We start from the raw sequence: 23,799 nt of genomic DNA on the forward strand, positions 1-23,799 counted from the left end.
AGTCTTACCCATGATTGGTTACGAGGAGAAGGGGGAAGGGGAGATCATATTCCACTGCCAGGGTTGGCAGCGTAGATGCACAGGCACAATCATAAGCCAGGCTTCAGATATAGGGCCAGCAGCTCCCTCCTCGATGTCCCTCCCTTCCTCTACCCTCCCTTGGTCCACCTGCTGATGGCTCTACCAGAGAATCAGCCATAGGTTTCTGTTGATATAGCAGAGATGCATGCTGAGTGACCTAAGCCTGAGTGTGACGGGAGCTGTGTCCAATGGTTGCCCAGGAACATGAGGCAACAGGCTGTAAATATCACACAGCTGGTGCTGGCAGAACAGCCTCAAGGTTGGGCTGCAAACTGAGCCTTGCAGGGTCAGATGAGGGATTTTCAGCCCCTCAGTTACATGCCAACCTTCACCCCCACCCGTCTCCCCCACCTCGACCCCCATCAGCGGTTGTGACTGTGTTCCATTGAGGATCAAATCCATTAGACTTCTTATCCCCCCCTTCACAAATTACCTAATTCATGACTGCAATGCATCTTGAAGTCAGCAACCTGAACCCTGGCATTAATGCCTTTATGATGACAGTGACACCATGTGCACATATTTGCAGAAGGTGCTTTCCAGCAATTTAGTAAAGCATGCTCATAAAGTTGGTGACTAGACTCTCAGGAATAGGGAGATTCAACATTCAAAATCAATGCAGGACAAGCTTGGGTATCCTAATTTATAGTTGGCATCAAGAAGTTAAAAGTGGTTTACAGGCATTGATCAACACTACACAGTCTTCTCTGGCATATTAATTAGCTGTTACACTTCCCATTACCATTTTAATCTCAGTTCTGGTCTGCTGTTTTTTTTTCTTCGCTCAAATAAAATCTCAGACACCTGCGTGTTTGATTCCATTTGATAAGATTGTATCTCAGAACATCTGATGGCATCATTCGTCATCCTGCATTTTGTCCATCATGTCAGACCAGTTTGAAGGAACACTGAGTGATGAATGAATATTGGTGAAATATTGATCTGCCTGACCTCAAACTGAGGGACAGATCAGTCATTTTCATTGCCTGCTTCAGAGGTCATGACTCCAGCATTAAGATCGAGGCAAGCTGCCCTCTACTTGAAATCTGAAGCTCTGATGTCGTCTGCAGGTCTTTAAGTGAATTTAGATTTGTTTAGATTTATATATTACCCTGTCTCGTTGGTCTAGGGGTATGATTATCGCTTCGGGTCCTTTTTGGGCAGCAGTGGCTCAGTGGTATAGCAGGGTTGTCCAATAACCGGAAGGTTGGTGGTTTGGAGACAGTTTTTAACAGAATGTTTGTTGGGACTTCTCCTGTTTAACTGGCACTGTTGACAGTATTTTTAATGCAGCCATTCAATGCCTTAATGGGATGTTTGCTTACAACATTTGCCTTCAAGAAGATGACTGAGGATCATGAAAAGACAGCAATAGCAGAATGTTCTCTTTTAAGTTGTCATTTAAAAACAATCCATATGTCCAAAAGAGACAGAAGAGAGCCAAGTAAACAATGGCCATTGATTCAGGTATTGATTTTTCACAGCTTTTATGGGTAAATTACTTTTAAATACCGAGGAGTTCATTGTTTTCGTGGTTGTTAAATATCTAAAGTTAAGAGCTATTTTTTTATATCAAATTGTAGCACTACATGTGTGTTTTCCCCATTGTCTCACATATATCTGTTAATCTTTATGTCCACAGTGGAATTTGAAATTCTCTTGCCTCATCACAACTAGCATAAGCGCATCCATATGCGTAGATTATGTTTCAGACAATTCCCATGACATTGGCAGCCATTGCGTCCATTAAGCTGTAGAGAACCAGATTAGTCTAGGTCGGTGTAATCACAGTTGAGGCTCGTATGGACAGCATGCAGATGCAATGTGCACCCGCAGTCAGTCGTGGTCAGCTTTTGGCTGATGTTGGTGCTGAGTGGGGAAAGTGATGGATTTCTCAGTAGTGCTCTGGCGTGGCTCCAGAAGCCCAGAACCATCTTCACCACTACCACCACCCTCCCTCCTCTAACGCTGACTGTTATCTCTCTGCTCCAGGCTGCTCCACTGCCACTTAACACGGCGGGGCAGTAAAAGATGGACATGCAGGAGGACACGCACACACTTGCCGGCACACAAACAGATAACACATGCTCGGGCCTGACCAATATATTGATGCTTCCGTGTTCTATTAGAGACTAATCAGATGGGCATACAGATAATGATTGTACCATGATCATAATGCATTCTTTGTCTGTCACCATAAAACATCCATAAATCATTTTAGCAATCATAATGATAAAATGATAAAATCATAATTTCTCAAATGTTTTTGTACAGTATCAAAACAGTGTATGTTATGTTAATGTCTTTCAGACTCAGATGAAAAATATGCCAAAACCCCACAGCAACAGGAAAAAGTACAGAAATAAAACACTGACAGTATCATTTGAGTCAAATTTTAGCCTTTCAGATTTTGTTCTTGCTCTAATTATTCCTCATTACTGACCCAAATATTGTACTGTAACTGTGCACACACACAGTCTGATTACATCATATCTTCCCCTCTAACCAACAGCCAACAGAATGTCGAATTGATCATGTCTAACCCAAACATCCTGTTTTCCTGCTGCATTTTGTGGCATGTAAGTATTTGTGCGTGTGTCATGACTCAGTCACAGCCCTGTGCTTCCTCCCTGCAGGTTCTGACACATTCAGCCCATTGCTGAAACACTAGTGGCGATGTATCAGTAATAGTGAGGACGGCGTTAGCTTGGGGGACAGCGAGGCAGGTTGTCAGAAGGAAGGTCACAAGTTCACAAACCCAGACTGGTTGGGAAAATCTGGATGACGTGCCCTTTAGCAAGTCACTTAACCCCTGATTGCCCAAAGGAGGCTGCTTATTGTCCAATGGTAGAAGAAGTGTGCTTGTGTATGGTGCTTCCAGCTCTTAACAACTATGAAGCATGTTACTTGAAAAAAAAAAGCGAAAGAAATCAACGTTGTCCTCCTGAATAAATGTGAAAATCATAATATTGGCCGCACAGCTCACGGATTTCCACCCACATCTTTAGAATAGAAGATTAAAGCTTTGAAATGCTTAACAGGCACAGCAGCAGATGTCAGGTATAATGATGCAATGCAACATTTTCTAACTGTTTTTATGGATTAATCTACGTTGTAGGCTACCCTAAGGCTACGACCTGATATGCCCTCTCTAAGCTCACTGATACATAGTACAGTAATAGTATTATACTGTTTTTCATGTTCACTTAAGAAACTGCTCAGCTCTCTTAACTAGTTTTTTTTGCATTATATCTTTGTAATTTTTACTGGAGACTACCTAAGGCCGAGACAAACACTGAAAAGACTCATATATATATATATATATATATATATATATATATATATTTATAAGGAAATGTTTACTTTTCTAAATATTCAAATGTGTTGATACAAATATGCATGAAAGAATCTTTCATTAAAAGAGGAAGTTACCCAGTTATCCACAGGGATACATTTTATTTGATACATTTTTTATCAAATCTTAACAAAGAAAATTTAGCATATGAATGTAGCGTGTATAGTAGCTTTTCTACATCTCTGTACAGTTTCTCTATCTCCTGATAGTCTCTTGAGAAATAAAGAATCTTAGCACACTTAGGCGTCCCCCAGGGTCCTAATCTGGGTCCACATTAGATTCCTAATTATCAGCGTTTATCTTTTCATTGTCCAGAGCCTCTTTATCGCTCCCGCCTGCTCAGTGAGGCAGCAGACACACTCCAGGCCCTTCACTTCCCATGTGAGTGCAGAGATTCTGTCTGACATCAGACATGGGAAGCGAGCTGCAGCAGCATGAAGGGTAAAAGGTCGAGACTTGACCACCCCAGGCAGATAAAGCAGCCTTTTCATGTGTGATCAGCCCACAGCCCAGAGACAAATCCCTCAGTTCAATGCCTTTGAACTTCACCGCAGCTGAAGCGAGTCCCCCACTCACTTGGTGGCTAACAGAGGCTGTGAGACAGTGTACACCTCATTATTATTTTGTTAAAATATGTCACCAACACCACCTCTTTCCTCTCTGTCATTTGAAGCTGAATGAAAGGACTGAATGAACAACATGTTGGAAATATCTACTCTCTACAAGTACACTAATGAGGTGATCCAGGTAGAATGCATTATCCTTTACTGAGCTCTCATTAAATGTGCTGGTTAAAGGGAAAAGAAAGGATGACCAGAAACAAATATGTAAAATGCAACACCACAGTACATGGAGTTGCTACATCTCACTGTAAATGCTCATACAGCCTCCAGTTCTTCATCAAGTCTTTTTACAAAGCAATTATGACTCACAACACCCTCTTTCCTAACCCCCCCCCCCCCCCACTTTCTCCCATCAGTGCATAATTCATGAGCAACTCATAGCCAAAGCTAAGCCAATTGCATCTTCTCTAAACGAGCATGCAATGCATTGCCCACAGCAGCACAAAAGGAATGTCAGTCTCATGACAGACCATTTCCCTTTCTTTGTTTCATAAGAATGGATGTAAATGGAGGGCGTTCTTCTGCTGCTGCTCTCCCAGGTAGACGGAATGCAAACAATGCCAGGGAGCTGGTGGTGCGTCTGTACTTACGGCTTTCCAGATGCTTTTGCTCAGTAATGCTGCCACTTGGCTACCACTGTGTGTGTATGTGTGTTCACACTGCACTATGTGTACACACAGTCTGCATGTATATATAGAGTGCTATTTTTAAAGCTGAACCACAAATAGTAGTAACAGGGCCTAAAACAGTCTCGCCTGTGTTGCCATTCCTGGGCTGCTGCCGCCTCATTCATTCATGAGTTTGCATGAATTTGCAGAAACACTCTGGGCCTTTCTTTCCCTCTGTTGCCCTTTTGAAAATTGGAATTCATAATGTACCAGTCCTCTGTTTTTGATCAGGCACCGTAGCATATCATAGACCACCCTTATTTCATGGTTAGTTAGGTAGATGGCAGAATTAGACACACATTTTTACACTCTTCATCTTTCTCTGTGTTGCATGGAATTGGGCCAGTTTCAGTGTAGGTAATAAGATATAATGATATTATTGGACGGGAAAAAAAAGCCTCAGTCACTGCCTGCTCATCTGCTTTAACAGACACATCAGGTACAGTGTCTGTCTGGAAATTCTCCTCTCTTTACAGTAATTATTTGAGCTCAGGTTTTATACAGTTGAGCATAATTTCATCCCTGTTATGTTGTCATTTTGCCCTGTCACCATCAGCACAGATTATGACACTGTTTCCTGACAGAAATATTAAAATTTACACAATGAAAGTGGTTTGAATATGTAAATCATGTAGACTCTACAGACTCTGTGGTGCACTGTCTCGGATTGGGGAATCACATTCAGCGTGTCAGGCAGCTCAGGCTGGGCAGCCGGTTGCCGTGGGCGACCAGCAGATCAGTGATGTGGCGGTGATGCCTCTAATGAAGCTGACACAGCACAGCCTCCCTCCTTGCGGGCCCCCGAGGGCCTCTTGCTCTGCATGTAGCACCACAAACACCCCCCTACCCCCCTCTCCGTTTTATCCTAATGTGCTTCTGATTTGATGGCACCTCAGATACATTGCTTCATCGTTTATTCTCTTGTATATGTTGGGTCAAGGCAAAGACTGTGTTTGTAATAGTTAAATTGGGTCACAGTAAACAGACAAAGCCTCTCTTTGCCCTGTTTAGAATCTCTCTCTCTGATGAATGTCTCTTATCATGTTTTACAGGAGCTGCCCAGTTGAGGTGAAGGAGAGGGCAGAAGATCCCAAGTTCAGCCTGAGTGTGGATGACCTGCCCCCAGAAACAGGACCATGATCTGAAGAGGGTGCTGCACATAGAACCCCACTCTTCCTCTCCTCCTTCTCCCTCTTTTTTTTTATTTTTTAATTTTTTTTGTGGGGAAAGCCTCCCTGCACAGCTGCTCTACAGTGAAACAGTGTGCACTAAGAGGGCAGACTGAAAGTGACTAAACATTTAAAGAGGAAGGAATACAGCAACAGCCATCTGTGACCTCACACCTTGCCACTCCCCTTTTTACTCCTCCCGCTGAAACACCAGAACCATGGGGAGGAAAAAGATCCAGATTCAGAGGATCAATGATGAACGCAACAGACAGGTTAGAACCGATGACGCAAGTCAATATTTTCTGTAAACTCCTTTCATTTTGTGGCTGAATCATAATTTGCAACATGAAGTAACTAATTTAGGGACTCAACAATGCAACTTTTTCAGTGCCAGTAATGACAGAGATACTAGGTCTGAGTCAAGCTGGCATGGTACTTCCAATATATAATTAAACACATGTACTCATTTTCTAATACCTGATGTAGTAATTTATCTAATATCAGGGCTGATTTTTGATTATAATATCAGATTGGATATAAAGATGCTGTGAGGAAAGAAATTAAAATATTAAGGTTTGTGTCTCTGCCCCTCCTTTATCCTGCTCAGAAGTCAGAGTATAAAACCAACCATTCCATCCCTCCATGACTGAGTTCCTTTGTGGTGACAGGAAACTCATGCAGTAACAAATTCCCACAGGGATCCTTTCAGTTTTCACATGTATAGCTGCAACAACATAGTAGCTGTCCACAACGGAACAGTATAATAGCATTGTGCTTTATGAGTCTCATATGACTGCAGAACCGTCATGGGTTTATTCAGGCACCGTCTCTGTCTACAGAGAAAAGAGCAAGAAAGTATGATATCCCCCCTCCCTCCAAAAGAAAAAACAAAATAAAAACAGCCTCAGTCCCTCTGGTTACATCAGTGGCATTGTCAGAGAGGATGAAAGGGTAAATGATCCATCTAAAATGAGTCAACTGGTAAATGGGCTTCACTCCATTGAGCAGATTGAGTAATGCATTTGACGTGCCCACCTTCAAAAGCATAGAGAGAGGAAAAACAGGACTGTGAGAGGCAGAGGGAGAGAAGCAAGTTGCCTGGCTTGAATAAGACCTGAGCAGTGTGAGAGTGAGGTGGCCGTAGGGTTTGGAAAATCATCCTCAGTTTTCTCCTCATCAATCTTAGCAGGTTACATAAAGCGGGGGAAACGTTGCCTGCGGGGGGTCAGTGAAGTACGGTGGCTTGTTATTCATCAGTACACAATTGGACATAAAGAGGGGAGGTGGGTGGGAGGATGTAGCTGTTTCTGGTTGGGCAGGCTCAGGTTAATGGAGCTTGCCTTTGTATCAGGTGTTGAACAGTCTATTAATAAGGTGATGCACTTTGCAGTAATACACGGTCATAATGTCATAATCAAAGATTACTCATTGACCGCAATCAAGTGATCAACCAGCAGCAACCGGTTCCCCAACCACCTTTGACAAACCTGCTAGAATGATGACTTTTTGATACCCGTGTTTGAAGCGAAACTGCACTCACTGCATTTTCATTTCACTTTTTTTTTCCCCCCACTTTATCTCGTTCCTATCCAGGGAAATCTACCCAGAAAACAGGATTCAGTTGTTCTATCAGCAGCGTTTAGTGTTTGAAGTGGAACAGAGTATTAAGCTGCTAAAGAAATAAGTGCTTTTTACACGCTTGCTGTGTGTTGCTTCAGCTAATGAACAGTACAGCCTCTGAAAGGAAATCAAATGAATTTTGGAGTACATGCAGCCCGTCACCCTCCTACATGTTGATTCAGAGATGCTGCCATAAGCTCTGCAAAATAAACAGCGTTCACAGTGTGGGCCCTGGCTGGAAACATGACAGCATCTCAATTACCACATTTCTTATGGAGACAAAGATACACAGGCAAGAACTGTGTAAAGGACAGGACCGGAAATGTTGGAATGCACTAATGGATATATATATTTATAGATACTTTTTTGGATAGTTTTTGACACATCAGTGATAACACAGAAAGAGTTGACCTTTCATTGACACCGTGACCTATATAAGCAAGGCACAACCACATGGAGAACTAGAGAATCATTTCAAGTTAAAGATTCCACTCTGCACTGTAGAGACGTAATTGTATGTTTAGATTGTTGGTCATTTTGTTTTTTTGTCCGTAGCAGAGGGTTGAATGCTGTATAGATTTGAGCCATTCAAACCAAACCACCAGAAAAAATGATGGGACAGTGACCTAATTCCACAGAACGTTAGATACCCACCAGCTGTTTTGATGAATCAGTCAGGGTTTTTCAGTTTCATCTACTTGCATATTAAGCGATCAAACATTGTGAATCTGACACTTTGGCCCTTTTTACAATATAGCCTTTTCCAGTCAAGATGTGTGCGATCCAATAATACATTTAAAGCACATTCAGAATACATCTCATTTGGGTTTTTCACTACAGTTTGCACAAAAAACCAACCGGCCAACATTTTACAAAGCCAGACTAGGGCTGAAAGATTAAAAGAAGACCACAGTACAGACATACATCGGAGGGATAAAAACGCCTACTTTTTACACACATGTACACAAAAAGCACCAAGTTTTTGCTGGAGATAGGTTGTGGAGTGTTCACAACTACATTTAAACAGAAATAGAAATGTAGAATAGAATTTTTATGTTGAAATGGCATGTCTACACCAGTAGAAACGGTTTTAGACATGTCACATTACATCGAAAAATAAGCTCGATATAGCAGGTGCTTCTTAAATGATATATTCACTTACATCAGTGCTTCAAAATTAAAACTAACACCAAAAGTGACATGTTAATGCTCGATATCCTTTTTTAGCAGTTCAGACCTGGTTGTGAGACTGTAAGCTAGTAAATGAAAGAGCGGTTTTGGCTACAGGAAGCAGCGAGAGGAGGTTGCGGTTGTCAGTGGTGGTTTCCTCATCCATCTGCCACACAACCACAACCTCGCCAAGACACACACACACAGACACAGACACACACAAATACATACACAAATAAAACCAACTCGCCCCCTTTCTCTCCTCACTAAGGACGTCTTATTCTTCAGTTGCCATTGGTTACCTGGCAATTCTGTTGTTATTGTCAATTACCTCTCGCTTGTTTATCGTTCGTGGTAAACACCAAGATTGAACCCAGAGTCATTACCCTGCTTCACACTTTCTCTAAGAAAAGTATAAGTAAGAAAAACAGAGGTTGGGATGTTTTGTTTTCCAAATCTTCTGGATGACCTTATTATTTGTTAAGAGAGCAGTTGTTGTTGTTTGCAGTGGCTTGTCTCTTCATCACCAGCCAGTCTTGTCATCCTCCACAGCCGTAATTTCCTCCCTTTCCAACATTGCCACATAATTTATCTGCTCGTTCTGTGTGTGAGAGAGTGTGAGGGAGAGAGAGGAAGAGAAGGGAGGGGGAGATATGTAGATAGGCAGAGAGATAAAGATGGGGGGGTGGGGGGGGGTGAAGGAGGTAAGATGATGGCAGCAGTGTGTGATGAGGTGGGAAATGGGGGGCGGAGGGGAGGAGGGGAGTCGGTTGCCCATGGATACGACCCCGATATAATTTGATTTGTGGCAGCAGGAAGCAATGAGTGAGCGAGCACGAAAGGAGGGAGGGGGAGGAGAGAATGGAGGGAGGAAAAGGGGGGGAGGATGTGGGAAAAAAAAGCGAGAGAGGAGAAGAGGAAGAGAAAATGAGGGCGAGAAAATAAGAGAGGAGAAAAGGAGGGATGATGAGTGAGGGCTTAAACGTGTTGGGCGCCACGGCAGAAAGGAAAGAGAGATGGAGAGATCGTGGGAGAGAAAGATGGAGAGATTGAATGTCTCACATGGCTGCTTTTCTTGCTTTCATCTTTGCTGTCTCTATCTTATCTTTACCTCTCTATCTTTTCCTCTCTTTCTTTACCTATTCAATACATTTCAATTACAGCTTCAGTTCAGTTCTGCTGCCAGCAGAGCAGCCTGCAGCCAGAGCCAAATTCAACCTGTATAAATGGAACCATACCAGAACCAATATCACTCGATCCTTATTTATCTCATGACAGTACTCTTATAATGCAATATAATTACCACCAAGTCCTTTCAAGTTAAATGCATCTTTCCCTCCTTTCATTCAATATTTCATTCAAACTATGCTTGAAGCTCTGTGGGGTCGTATGCTATCGTGACAAACTTGCCATGTTTAACACCATGTTTCAGTGAATGTGCACATCAGCATTTGACTCAAAGTACAACCAAGATAGGGATGTTACTAGGTTGAAAAAGTGGAAGTGAAGTTTTGACACAATGGTGGTTTTTAAGGCATTTTTTATTAGATCTAAACCACAACATACCCACAACTGTGACAGTATTTGTTATTGTGAAGGTCAAATGCATGAGTTGAGCGCTGCAGTCTTTAGCATGTTGTGTACATTTACCAAATGAGCTATTTAATACCTGAGAGCATTCTGCAGTGCAGGTCACAACCTCCGTCAGTTATGCCAAAGCAGATTTTTGGCTGCTACGCGTAATGGAAAATGTGTTGATGTCACTAGTGGGTGTGGCTCCAAGTACAGCATGCCTGAAACTGCTCTGACACCCTTTACTTTTATTTTCCTAAACCGCACATACCATAGCACTACCTGAAGTCTTTTCTTCTTCTTCTAATCTTTTTTTTTCTTCCCTGTGTGTGTGTGTGTGTGTGTGTGTGTGTTTGTGTTTGTGCAATCCGGTGTGTTTAATCCAAACAAAGCCAAATCTCCTTGGATTGTAAATACCAGTTGGTTATAGCAGGGAAGCGCTTCTAAAAGCCAACCAGCAGACAACAAGGGAACCTGCGCTTAAGCAACACTCCCAATTCTGTTCTGCTTGTTCACAACTGAGGGGGCTTGTACAAAAGTGTAGAGCTGTACAAGGGTGTGCGTCATGTATGTGTGTGTGTGTATGAGAGAGAGAGAGAGAAATAATGTGTGACAGAAGGAGAGTGTGGAAAAGAGTGCTGGAGAGAGTGTGTGTGACATAGAACGAGAGCATGGAAAAGAGCATAACAGAGTGTGAAAACGACGGGGAGAGAGCGAATGTGACGGAAGAGAGAGGAGTGTGTGGAGGGAAGTGAAAGTCAGTGTGTGTGCAAAATACAAACCAAGTACTTGAATGTGAATGTGTTTAGGCGCTGTCTAGAAGCCCTTTTTCCCTTTAAAATGTCTCTCTCTTTCAGTGTAACACCCTGTATTGCAATCAGTTTTTATTTCACGATCCTCAGTGCACAACTAGAAAACACTGATTTGAGCCTCAAAATGCAAAAAAAAAAAAAAGAGTTAAACTCAGGATAAGCTCGGTTGAACATCTCTGGTCCAGGATGATATGAAGTCAAACCATAGGGGAATAGCTCAACATTTTGGAAAATATGCTTCTTTACTTTCCTGCCAGACTGAGTCACACTGAAGTCATCATGAGTTCAGATTATCTAAACTTGTAACACTTTGGTCTGTGAACAGATAAAAGTAACTGATAAGCTCTGCAGGCTGCCATAGGTGCTCGCAACCAAGAAAACATGCATGCAAAACATACCGTTTCCTAATTATTTCAAATGTTTTTAGTAAGTTACTGTTTTTTCTAGTAAGTAAACATTAAATCACGTTTGTTTCTCTCATTTCATAATATTCACAGAATTGTTTACAAAGACCATAAAACGTCTGACTATGGAGGCATCAAGCAGGGTTAACATAATTATGTCTACTGCTTATATCAGAAACTGAAGTGCAGCTCATTAGGCTGGTTGCACCGTCATCCATTCCCTAATGCTGAACTATAATGAATGATAAATAAATAGTGTGACATTGTAGAGAAACGAAAAAAGTTGACTGTGCAAATAAGCCATTTGTGCAAAGGCTTAATGTCTGAGTGGCTGTTTATTATTCATTGCACTAACATAATTTAGGATGCGATGGATAATAATGTCTTAAATAACCAGCGATGTATGTAAACTCCAACTTTTTTTTACCCCTCCACACCAGGTGACCTTCACCAAGCGGAAGTTTGGTTTGATGAAGAAGGCGTACGAGCTGAGCGTCCTGTGCGACTGTGAGATCGCTCTCATCATCTTCAACCACACCAACAAGCTGTTCCAGTATGCCAGCACTGACATGGACAAAGTCTTGCTTAAGTACACCGAGTACAACGAGCCCCATGAGAGCCGGACTAACGCCGACATCATTGAGGTAAAGTGTCGAGACGGGAGGGTGGGGGGGTTCACAGGGTTTAGCACCAGGAGACAACTACATGTATACACTTCTCAAAAACGGTTTATGGCACGGGGGGCTTGAGTTAAAAAATGTTTTATAATTTTATATGTCTTTTTTTTTTTTTTTTATGTATGACGGAAAGTTATTCTTTGTTAAAGTATCCAACCAGCACTTGTGCTCTTCTCTGGTGAGATCATTTAGATTTAATCTTAACTAATCTAATCCACTGCTCTCCAGACTCAGATTCTGACTTAATTAAGTCTTGGCCAGTTCATTTAGGTCAGTCCAGTTCATTGAATCTACTCTGTTGAACTGTCTTTGGTTTAGAATAATACAATATTGTTCTGTATAGCTACAGCTTGCTTTAATTGAATCTTTTGCATCTATCCTTAAGAAAAACCTAGCAGTAAAACATACTTTTTTGCTGAGAGATTTGAATATTAACTATTAATAACACCGTTTAGACTAGATTAGCTTAGCTTAGCATAAACATGTTCTTTTCACGTTTAAAGGCACATGTTAAAGTGTTAATTCTTGATTGTTTAATCTATGTAAAAGCCACAATATGTATGGTATTACTGATGATATGTTAGCTTTTTACCCAGGCTAGCTGTTATGCTAATCATCTTCTAGCTGTGGAAGTAAACGCTGATGAGCCCATGATTATAAGGCTATATTATGCCTGCTGTCTTACAAAGAGGGCAGAGGTGGGGACAGCTCGGCCTCCCCCCCTTACACCTCCCACCTAACTTACCCCTCTGGCATGGGTCATACTATTACCCAGAGACCTCTTCAACAACAACAACAACAGCAGCAAGAAGCCAAAAGGACATCGCCTGGAACCAAGTGGAAACCACCTCCTCAATAGGCCACCATAGAGGAGAAAGCCTGTCAAGAACAGCTGAAAAATAACGTGTTCATTTGCATATTGACTAGAAGAGAGGTCAGAGATAGGGTTAGAGTAGAAGGTGTTAGGGCAATCACTGTGTTCTTTTTTATGCTTTTCTAATAGGAATTCATTTGTTTTCTAACGTCTTTTCTCCCCTGTGGGCAGAAAAGGCTCGCTGGAGCTTGTCAGGCAAGCACATAGCACATTCACATGCCTTTCTGACCCTTTCATACATAATGGCCCTCTCATGAATTGAACACGAGATGGTTAGGTATGATTCAGCGAGCTGTATACACTGCAGTACAGCACTTAGGCTTCATATGGAGCGTTGACTTAAAGCTGGAGCTCGCTTGGCTTTCAGTATTCTTCTCATCCGGTTTTTTACGCAAACTGCTGGAGGAGTCGGTGATCGGTCATCTGCAAACACTGTCAACATGAAGTCGCCATTGCATTTTTGCTCTCATGTTGAACACCCAGGCTAAAGTCATTTCTTAAATAAATGAATACTGTGAAATGACCAGATTGGTTTCACTTCAGTTTCCCCAAACAGGAAGATAATAGAGTCCTGAGCTTTTTATTGTCTGCTCCTAAACTATTTAAAAATCAGAATGATCTTTTAAACACATATTTGTTGCATTCCACTAGCTTTTGCCTACCTGTGTCCTGGGAGCGATGAACTTTGACAGCAAGTGATGAGTTTTATTTCCACCTCTCACACTGTTTTTTATCAAATACATTATTGAAAGGAACCCAGAGGCTGCAAACAGTGTTTGGTTCATCTTGTGTGACCTCAGACTGCTGCAGGGCATCTTTGTTTTCCAAGTTCTGTGAAGCTATCGACAAATGGTTGCCGTTCAGTGCTGGAGCTGACAGTCATTTTGCAGCGCAGGAACTCACCTGCCAGAGCCTTTGCCTAAGACTTAATCAATGTCAGACTTGTGCTGTAACAGTGTTTTCCTCTAAAATCTAGAAGTTTTTTGTTTTGTTTTGTTTCTTGAATGAGTCATGGCCTGAGGTCTTTGGGTCCAAAGCAGAATAAATGTCCTCTAATATAGAGAGCTTAAGTCCAGTACTTGCAGAAACTGTTGGTGAAGCAGTTTAGTCTTTGAGTGGGCTGAAGGTAAAACTGATGTAGCAGAGTTTGGGCCATATGTTTTTTTCCTTCCACCTCTCTGTCTGTCACTTTCTCTCTTCCTTTTACCCTTCTTCCTGGCTTCCTCTCCTCCTAATCTCCTGATTTCCTCAGTCACGACAATTTTTCCCTTCTTTCCTGTCCTTCTCTTTCTGTCTGTCTCAGAGTGTCAGCAGTAAAGCCTTTCTGTAGGCTGTATCTCCAGCTGCAGATGGCTCTTAAGTGTATGCAAGTGTGTGTGTGCGCTGTGGCAGGGCGTTGGGCTGCTCCGGGCCACATCAGCTCAAGCTCCACTTGCTCTGTTTGTGTGTGTGTGTATGTGTTGTGTTTTCAAGTGTGTTGCTCTGTCTCCTTCTTTTTCTTCATATGTGTATTCATTAGTGTGTGTGCTTGTGTGTGTGCATGCATAAGTCTACCTCTCCCTGTTTGCACACTCTGCGGCGGCCCATGAGAACGCCTCATACAATATTCAGGCTTGGTGAGCCTCTCAGTTGTGTCAGCCTCTGTGTGTGTGTCCTACATGGGAGCTTCCCCTCCTATAACAGCTTTTATACTGTCCACCACTATCTCACCCATCCTCTCTGTAGGCCAGGAGGCATTTAGCCAACGTTCTCCAACATTTGTCCTCAGCCGTCCCCTTTTCGCCAGATGTGCGGCAGCACACACTTTCTTGTTAAGCGGGTGTTTGTGTTGTCTGGTTGTGCTATTTTCCATTAATCCTTGTTATTTTGCATTTTCAGTAGCACCGTGAATCACCATATCTAAAAGAGTCATCAAAAGCACTCTTCAGTAAAAATAGCTGTTTTATGGCTGCAAATAGCTACACAAACTGCCACAACTCAGTTCATTTAATGAACTTTAGACTCACTGTGTGGCCAAAAGTAAATGGACATCATGTGGTTCAGCATACTGCTGGACCGCTGCTTCTAGTTGTCTCATTGGACTAGATCTGCAGCTGAAGATTGTTTGCATTATTGATTTAGGGCCCATGAATAATAAGTCGAATGTATTTTGACATTTTACACAATCCAATGAACAATATCCTAAAAATCCTCTTCCTTTCAAACTGTCAGTTCCAAACTGTCCAATGTATTGACTAACTGTTGAAGCTGTAGAGCATATAATAAAGGTTTAGATGATAACAGTGTGTTTGTTGGCCTCCGGTTTAAACATAGCACAAAAAAGCTAACAAAAAAAAAGCTGCTATGGTGACTGGGTGTCCACAGATTTTTGTCCATATATTGTATGTTTGACCTAAACAGCTGTTTTTAAAGTGTTGGACACATTACTCGGGAAGAAATTGTCTATTTGTTAGAAACTGTTTTCAAGGTCATTTGATGCAAGCATCTGTGTACTCGATAGAGTCTAATGAAGGAACATGTCACCTAACTGGGGCTCACCGATGTGTTATTAATACGTTTTGGATAACAGTAGATCTCTGTGACTGAGAGAAATATGATATATCCAGATTTTTTTTTTAGTGCGTACATGCAGTGCCATGGTTTGGCTCTTCCACTGGAGCAGCTGCCTCGTTATTCACTTGCCTTAGTTTCTATGTCTTTCTCTGCTTTCTCTTGTGTGAATTGGTCACATGGAAGTACATTTGAAGGCCGTGACCGGTTGCATGTAGCCAGACGAACAGCGTTGGCGCTTTCAGTTTAACTCAGTAGAGAAGAACAGCTAATGTGGATGGCTTACACAATAATTATTAAAGATTATCTGCGCTGGCACTTGGTGTAACCTCGCCGGTCGAGGACAGAGCTGAGACAAACCAAGTGACAGAGAGAGAGAGAGGAGGAAAAGAGAGAGGGGATAATTGGATGGTCACAAAGTGTGCCCATTTGCTGCTCTGCCTCTCTGAGTCTCTCCAAGCAAGTGCTTTTGAGTATAAATTATGAAGTGTGGATATAGTCACGCAGGCACGCACACTTGCACATGCACATGCATACACACTCTTGTTATGCTCAAGTCTATGTCTCATTGCTTGTACTGTACATGCATGCAGCAATGTCCCTAAATGCTCAGAAGCACTTAAGTTTGCATTACGTGTGTGTGTGTGTGTGACAAGCATAGACTCAGTATTCCTCACACAGTTAGACATTCCTTCACTCTACTGCTAGCCTCAGAGGCAATACATATGCACACACAGTCTCTCTCTGAGATGCACGTGTAGCTGGAGAGTGTGTGTATGTGTGTGGGCAGCTTTCCTCTCCTGTCAGAATGTGTTAATCTGCTTCACTGCAGATCCCAATCAGGGCAAAGAAAGGGAGAGAGCGAGAGACAGAGGGAACACGAGCGAGTGAAATGCTAAAAGAGTGGCGATGAATGGCCAAGGAGAGAAAGCAAGATGGGCGGAGAAGGGGGATGCCCTTTTTTTTCTTTAAGCGGCTCAAGAAAGGCAGATCTCAGTGGCAAGCTTCACTGCAGGGGCTTAAGGGCTTTGGGCACCGCCCTGATCTTCCTGGGTCGCGACCAGGGGAGCCTCGCATATCACAAAACAGCACTTAGAAGTATTATTACCTGAGTCTATTCGAACTCTCTGCACTTTAAACAAATACAATATGACCCTATATCAGCTTCCTGTTCTTCCACGTGTATTACTGACCCCTCCTCCCAGAGTGTGAACAGGTTGGAAGAGACGCCTTTGCACTGGAGATAATCCGAACTCTGAGGGCTTCCTGCTAAGACCTGTCATATCCTGAGGTCCTAATCTGGACTGAACGAGGTCACTAGTAGGTCTGGTCTTACGTGAGCGCTTGGTCTCGTTTGGAGGTGTCTGTGGTGGGCAACATTATGTCACACACTCGTTTTCTTTCAGAAGTAGAATCTTGACCATCATCATTTAAAAATGAATAGATCTACAAAAGATTCGATTAAATATATTACATAGAGAAGTTAATAGTGGAGCAAACAAAAATATAGATACCTGTTTGTCAGCTATAGCTAGAGTAGGCGAACATACACCATAACGGCAGAGAGTCTTTAGCTCTTTAGCTGCAGAGCGCCATGCATGGCCAGCTTCCACTGTCCCCAAGAAAGACATCGAGCAGCCTCCTGAGAGAGAGAAGCATGAGCAGAAGTCCAGTAGTGTCATGAATAAATCCCAGTCAAAGCTGAAGGGTTAGAGGCTGTTTGGACAGCAATGGATTACAAAACTAAATCTAAACGCTTTATAAAACCAGTATCCAAATGTTTGGATTATTGTTTCCAATATTGCAAGCCATGGAGGTGTGTGTGTGTGTGTGTGTGTGTGTGTGTGTGTGTGTGTGTGAGAGAGAGTGAGTTACTTCTGTACTTCTCCATTTGACATGCCACATTGGGTGGTCAATGGGTGGTGACTTTATGTCATGCTTTGCACTGACCAGAGTTAGGGGCACAAGCTGCCAACTATCCCAACGTCCATCTAGGTTTATGTGAACTTTCATAATCTATGGAAACACATAAACAACACAAACAATGGAAGTTTTAGGCATTAAAATACAAAGTATATGCCATGAATAGATCTGTTACTTTGTGAAGAGAGATTTATGTTCATCTATAAAAACACTTTTCCTGTTCATATTGTCCACTAAAGGATATTATGCTACTGCTAGCAGCTTGTAAGCATAATCCCCCATACAACAAACTCTTTGGCCCACTCCAAGTTGTTTGTGCTAAAGTATGACATCATGTATGACATAGATCCAAAATGAATAGATTGACCTCATGGACCAGCCACAATATCCAATACCTGTTAAAGCCAGTCAGTCAATATCGTGGCTATCACTATTTTAAAGGGACTTGCCCCATTGGGAACACAATTAAGTTAAGTGCAATCCAATGAGCCACACAAGTTATTCATATGCTTCTACTCAAAGCAAAAGTTAACAGATAAGTTACAAACTTCAAATATGAGAAGTCCAGTTACACAGACACACAGAGACTTTCTGTAGACAGCAGAGAAAGTGAAGATAGGAAGATAGGATGTGATGGACTGGGAGAAGAGGAAGGTTTTTGAAATTACTCTGTACTGAAGGCAATGTCAAATGTCGCTTAAAATTTTAATGAGAATAATTTCCATGAATAAGTCAACAAGCGTCTCGATCTTAACAGATATTTAATGTTGACTTTGAAAACTGATAAGATGAGAAGAGTGGAATAGACACTGAAACAAATGAGAGGAAATGAGCCACTGGGGAGATTCGCATACGGAGACATTACAAGGAAAAGAGAGATGTTAACAGTGGAAAAACACAGAAGGACAAGTGTGAGACTTTGCACTTTACTATGGGAGAGCGAGAGCTGCGTTGAAGGTGGTGGGCCGAGAGATGAGAGGGCGAGAGAAAGACAAAACGAGAGAAAGAGAGAGAGTTAGAGCAGCACCAGCAGCGTTTCACGGAGAGCTGGAAGCAGAGGGCGGGCGGACAGGCGGGTGGGCGAGTGAGCGAGCCAGAGGGGAAGGAAGGGAGGGAGGTTGGTTGGTTGGGGGCGGGGCTAGGGAGCAGCCACAGCCAGTTAGAGGCCAGAGTAGTGCTCTGCAGGGTGAATCTTACCCTGGCAACACAATAGAGTGACAGAGAGAAAGAGAGAGAGAGACGGCGGACAGGTGAACAGATGGCAGAATGACTGAAAGACAAGCTGATCAGCACACTACAGAGGGTGTGTGCACGAGAGGGGGGGGGGGGTGTACTATAATGTAACACAAAATGTTCACTGTGAGAGAGGGAAAGATGCCCATGTTTGCACTGTAATGTTCACAAAATATCAGTTGAGTTTACACGAGAACAAGAGTGTGATGCCTAAAAAAACTATGAAGTGTGTGTGAAAGCATGTAGAGACAGTGTGAGAGGGAAGTGCACTGTACGTCTGTTCGTGCCCGTATTTTTATGTGTGTGTTATTAGTGGCTGTCACTTTATATATGACATTTAAACTGCAGGGGAAATATTTGCCTTCAGTATGAGGCTGAGAAAACACAGAATGTATGTAAAGTTTGGCAATTTCTATAAAATGCAACCAATGGCAAGAGTTTGTGTTTACTTTAAAGGTAGGGTAGGAGATTTTGAAAACTCAGTGAGAGTCAGCCAGATTTCAAAAGTAAACACACGCCCCTTTCTCTCGGACCTCACCCCGAAGCCACGCCTCCCAACCACATGGACGCTTATTACCTGAAGACGAGCTGCGGTCTGTGACTTCGGCCATCATGCACGTACCTCTCTGGTGCATGCCGAGCAGAAAGAGAGCGACAACCAGCCAATACTCCGCGCAGGGTCCACCCGGAGGATTGGCTGATGTTTTTAGTGTTTTATAGCTTCCACAGATGATTCATATTCTTCGTTTTAAAGCGAAACTGACGAACTAATCGGTTGCTATCGCACTGTAAAGACAAGTTACACTAATTTAACAAAAAGTGCATCAGAATGTAATCTCCTACCCTACCTTTAATGCACTGTTACTGTAGTTGGTCCTGTGATGGTACACATTACATTAACCAAAGCCAGAATTATGTCTGGCCCCTGCACCATCAGGCCTCCCGTGTCGTCACAGTTTTGTTTGCAGGCTCTTTACCTCTTTGTGTTTTCTACAGTCAGGGCAAAAGGTCCACGCCTCGATCACGTCCTCCGCACAGCCCTCTGCCACATGCTGTCATTGTCATCTCGAAAATTGTTCTATTTTTATTTATTTTACTTCTGATATCGGTCTTTTGTTCTCTGGATTTTTTAGGTCAGAGCACATACATAGAGTATCTGCGGGAGTCGGGTTTTCTATGAACTGTGGACAACAAAGCATGCGGTGGCAGCTCCTTCGCGTTTTTGCATTAAGCTGCAGATCAGAGCGCTGACTTGTTCTGCTGAGACCGAACAGCTGAATCAGGAGACCGTCTCCATGTCGGAACAAATCTTTCTAATAACCTGTTTTTTGTTGTTTTGTTTTTTTTTTGTGGTGAGATGAAGTGCAGCTTTGACACTGTAATAACAATAACAGCTTTGAGTTTTAATGAGATTCATTTCAGAGCTGTTATTAACTGTGAACGTCTCTTTATCATTACATCCTAATGACATCATTACCCTCTTGTCCTCACCTGTTTTGAAGATTTAAGGCAAATTCATCCAAAAATGAAAGAACCTCTGTCTCTGCCTCCTCGGGGTTTAGTCTGGAGCTCCTGCAGGTACAACTTCCCACCAGCTTCACTTCCGAGGCCGGATTGCATGCAGTTGAATCATTCTCATTTAGCAGTGATTGTGCACAGTAGGGGTTGTGGAGCACGTGCTTATGTTTTAATCAGACAGCCACTAGACTGTCGTCACACCTGACACAGCAGGTGCCCCTCAATTAAAGCAAGTACAGGCGGTATGAGAGACTGAATGTGATCTTGGACTTGATAACGTCTAGCAAACAATACGCTCACACTTTAAATGTTGGGTTTTCTCATCGGTCTCAGCGTTTTTACATGTTTGAGCTATAATGTGTGTCAGGCCATCTCAGGTCCTGGTTGATTCAAATATAGGCAAAGAAGAGTAAAGCTGAGGTGGGCGGGTGGTTGTGGGAAAAAAAGAAGCTGGAGTTGTGAATCAGCGCCCAGCTGTCACTCAAAGTGATAACAGCATTAATTATTTAAAATCCAACCTGATAATATAGTTTAAAAAAAATATATAAAATGTTGTAGTTACTTTATCAGGCTGTAAATATGTTTATTTATTCTGTAACGCTAGAGATTTTAACACGGAGGTTCATGATTGTGACTGTTAGAGGCCACACTTTCCACACACACTTTCCTTAAGACAGCAAGGCTTTTTAGGACTCTGACTTTTACAGATTGTAAAGTGTATAGTTTATTTTCTCTTCCTGATTTCCAGCGAGGGATTTCTTTCTCTTTGCACCACTCATGGCTAAAGCTTGATTTGGACCTCGGAAGGTTCTTCAGCTTCAGTTTAAGATCCATTTTGCTGCAAGGATCTATCTTCTTGGCTCTGTGGTCAAGGACCCACCAGGCAAAGCTACTTAACAGCAAATCTTGTTTAGCAGAATCCTCTCAAAATAAGAGCCTCCCTCTCTCTCTCTCTCTCTCTCTTCCTCTCTCTGTCTCCTCGCCCTTTCAAATGTGTGCTGAGACTGACACAACCTGACTGCTGTTAGCTACAGCACCAACACCACCACGTGCATCCTAGATCACCATTTACCCTTTTGCTGCCACAGTGCAAATGTTCACACCAATTACCAACACTTTTGATTAGCTGAGGTGAACAGAGGTGTGACGCCTGACGTGAACTCAGGTTTACACATCGTTTAGTGCCATGTAAAAGTGCCACAGTCTGCTCCGGCAGCTGTTTTTTTGCACTCTGTAAACATAAAGTCTGCTTGTTTTTCTTAGACCACATCTTTTGATTTCAGAGCTTTCTCCTGTTGGAATTTGAATCAGTCGTTTCTTCACCCAGTTACACCCTGACTACCCAAGGGCACCTACCAGATGAGCAAGTGCAGATTCGGTGGTAATAACTTGCTTTCACGTAGGCGGCAGATGTTGTGAACATTGACCTTACATATCGATCAAGCATTATCAAGAGGGCGAGATTGTTTTCTAAACAATGTTCAAAAGAACCCACCGGAAGAAAACATATCATTTATGTCATGATGAGGGTCAAAGTGTTCCCCCTGACCTTACCGTCTTCATTTTTTTATGCCCTGAGAAGTGTGAGTGCAATCAAGATGTTCATTTGTGTTTAAAAAAAAACTGAATCAGAAATTTTAAATGTGCATGAAAAATGAAATGAAAATGTGCCTCCTTCTCCTCCTCTACCCCTTCTCTAACCGCTTCAGACATTGCGAAAGAAAGGCTTTAACGGCTGCAACAGCCCTGAGCCCGACGGCGACGACTCCATCGACCAAAGTCCGCTAAATGACCGCAAGACTGAGGATCTGGACAGCCTCTTCAAACGCTACGGCGTGAGTACCATCACACTTTTGTCATCTTATCTAACCTACCCTTTCTTCTTCTCTTTCTCTATCTACCCTCGTCTCGCTCTCCCTCTCTCTCTCTCTCTCTCTCTTTCTGTCTGCCTTCTTTTTCTTTTGTTTGGGGAACGAAGGCTCTGAACAAGAAAGAGCACCGGGACTCTGAGAGCCCAGACCCCGAGGAGCCCTTCTCCCTCACCCCCCGCACTGAAGAGAAATACAAAAAAATTGACGAGGAGTTTGATAAAATGATGCAGAACTATAGGCTGTCAGTGAGTACCTCCCACCCCTCTGTGTAACCCTGCCCCCCCCCCACCCCCACCTCCTCCTCATGTTGGTACCTTGCTGATGCCGCTGACCGGGAAACCGGAAGTCTTCGGCTGCTGATGGTGGCCTGACTATTACTCACAGAGCACTTGCCTTCACCATTTCCCACCCCTCCTTTTTTTTTACCCGCTCCACTTCACCTCTTACCAACAGCTCCATCCCCACCCACCAAATTACAACACTCCCACACCACAGATGAGTGTGTGCCTGAGCACAAGGCAGAGCCGCCAAGTTGACCCAAGGAAAAACATTGGCTGGCTTCAGGAATTCATAGGTTTATTAAAAAATAGTTTAAAAATGTCACAAGAAGTCTCCAGGGGCCCACGAAACTGACAGCTTTACTATCGGTGACTTACCTTTCCTCTCCGAGGAATGAATTTCAGATCATTCCCATCTCATATTGAAAAAAAAAAAAAACATTTGATTGAGGCAATTTGTCATATTTTAACCCATTGAACTCTGCTGGGTGTTTTTGTTACGGTTTTATTTTTAGTCACAGTGGGCTCATTTGTCACTGTAACACACAGTCCTGTATCGATGTCTATGGAAACAACACAGTCATGGCACTCAATCACGAGCTGAAATGTTTTCGTGAGAGTGTAACACAATCAAGTCATGAATCCAAAACAAAGGGAAGAAAAATGAAAGGTTTACTAATAGTGGAAAAAGTAGGATCTACATGCTGTGGATAGGTAAGTCTGCAGATTAGCCACATGCAGTTATATAATTATATAGATTTTTATTATGTTAAGTAAAATTTTTTACAAAACATCACCGTTTTTTTAAGTTCCTCCACATCACATTTTTTTTTTTTTTTTATTTTAGATACTGTATTAATCCCCAGAGGGAAATTCGTTAAGGCTGCTGCACAAGCAGTGTCATACAATGACTAGCAAGGCAAAGCTAGGGTGAAGTGTCTTGCCCAAGAACACACAACAGTGACTAGGGAGTAACCTTCCGGTTATTGGACAACCCTGCTATCCCACTGCGCCACTGTTGCCCCAATGTGATGCTTTCAAAGACCATCAGAAACTGCATGCAAGCATGCACTTCAAACTTGCCATCTTGCTTTATGTTAAAAGGGTTAAAAACATTTCCAGTTGACCTTTATGCAATATCTCAAGTTAAAAAAAAATAGCAGTGTAACATATGGACAATTTTATAGAAGCCATAAAAAGATAAATACGATGTACATTTTCTGCATTGCTGCATCTGTGTCTTTGAGAGTACAACATTAAGGAATTTTAAACACCAAACAAGGGCATGCTTTCCTGTGATTATTCTTCTGAAGTTTACAGCCATCACAGTGAAGAGCTTCCTCGGGAGTATTATGGCTTTAATATACTGTTTCTGATGCCTCTGCAAGTTCACTAATGTAC

The 23,799-nt window shown here is 42.5% G+C and overlaps 1 protein-coding gene across 10 annotated transcripts in view; it reads left to right on the top strand.

The window, feature by feature from the left end:
* The window catches only part of mef2d (myocyte enhancer factor 2d), a 72,577-nt gene that overhangs the window by 21,800 nt on the left and 26,978 nt on the right, over nt 1-23,799 (top strand). For 8 of the 10 annotated variants that reach the window (XM_028426544.1, XM_028426543.1, XM_028426549.1 and 5 more), the window contains exons 2-4: nt 5,780-6,168; nt 11,915-12,118; nt 22,228-22,365. In XM_028426544.1, coding sequence (XP_028282345.1) covers nt 6,115-6,168; nt 11,915-12,118; nt 22,228-22,365 — 396 coding nt within the window. In that variant the 5' untranslated portion in view covers nt 5,780-6,114. Of the gene's footprint in view, nt 1-5,779; nt 6,169-11,914; nt 12,119-21,958; nt 22,085-22,227; nt 22,366-23,799 lie in introns of all 10 variants that reach the window. The other 2 variants (XM_028426547.1, XM_028426552.1) reach the window with 1 other exon arrangement.

The sequence above is a fragment of the Parambassis ranga genome, chromosome 16 (genome assembly GCF_900634625.1).
Source record: "Parambassis ranga chromosome 16, fParRan2.1, whole genome shotgun sequence".
In the NCBI taxonomy this organism is placed as follows: domain Eukaryota; kingdom Metazoa; phylum Chordata; class Actinopteri; family Ambassidae; genus Parambassis; species Parambassis ranga.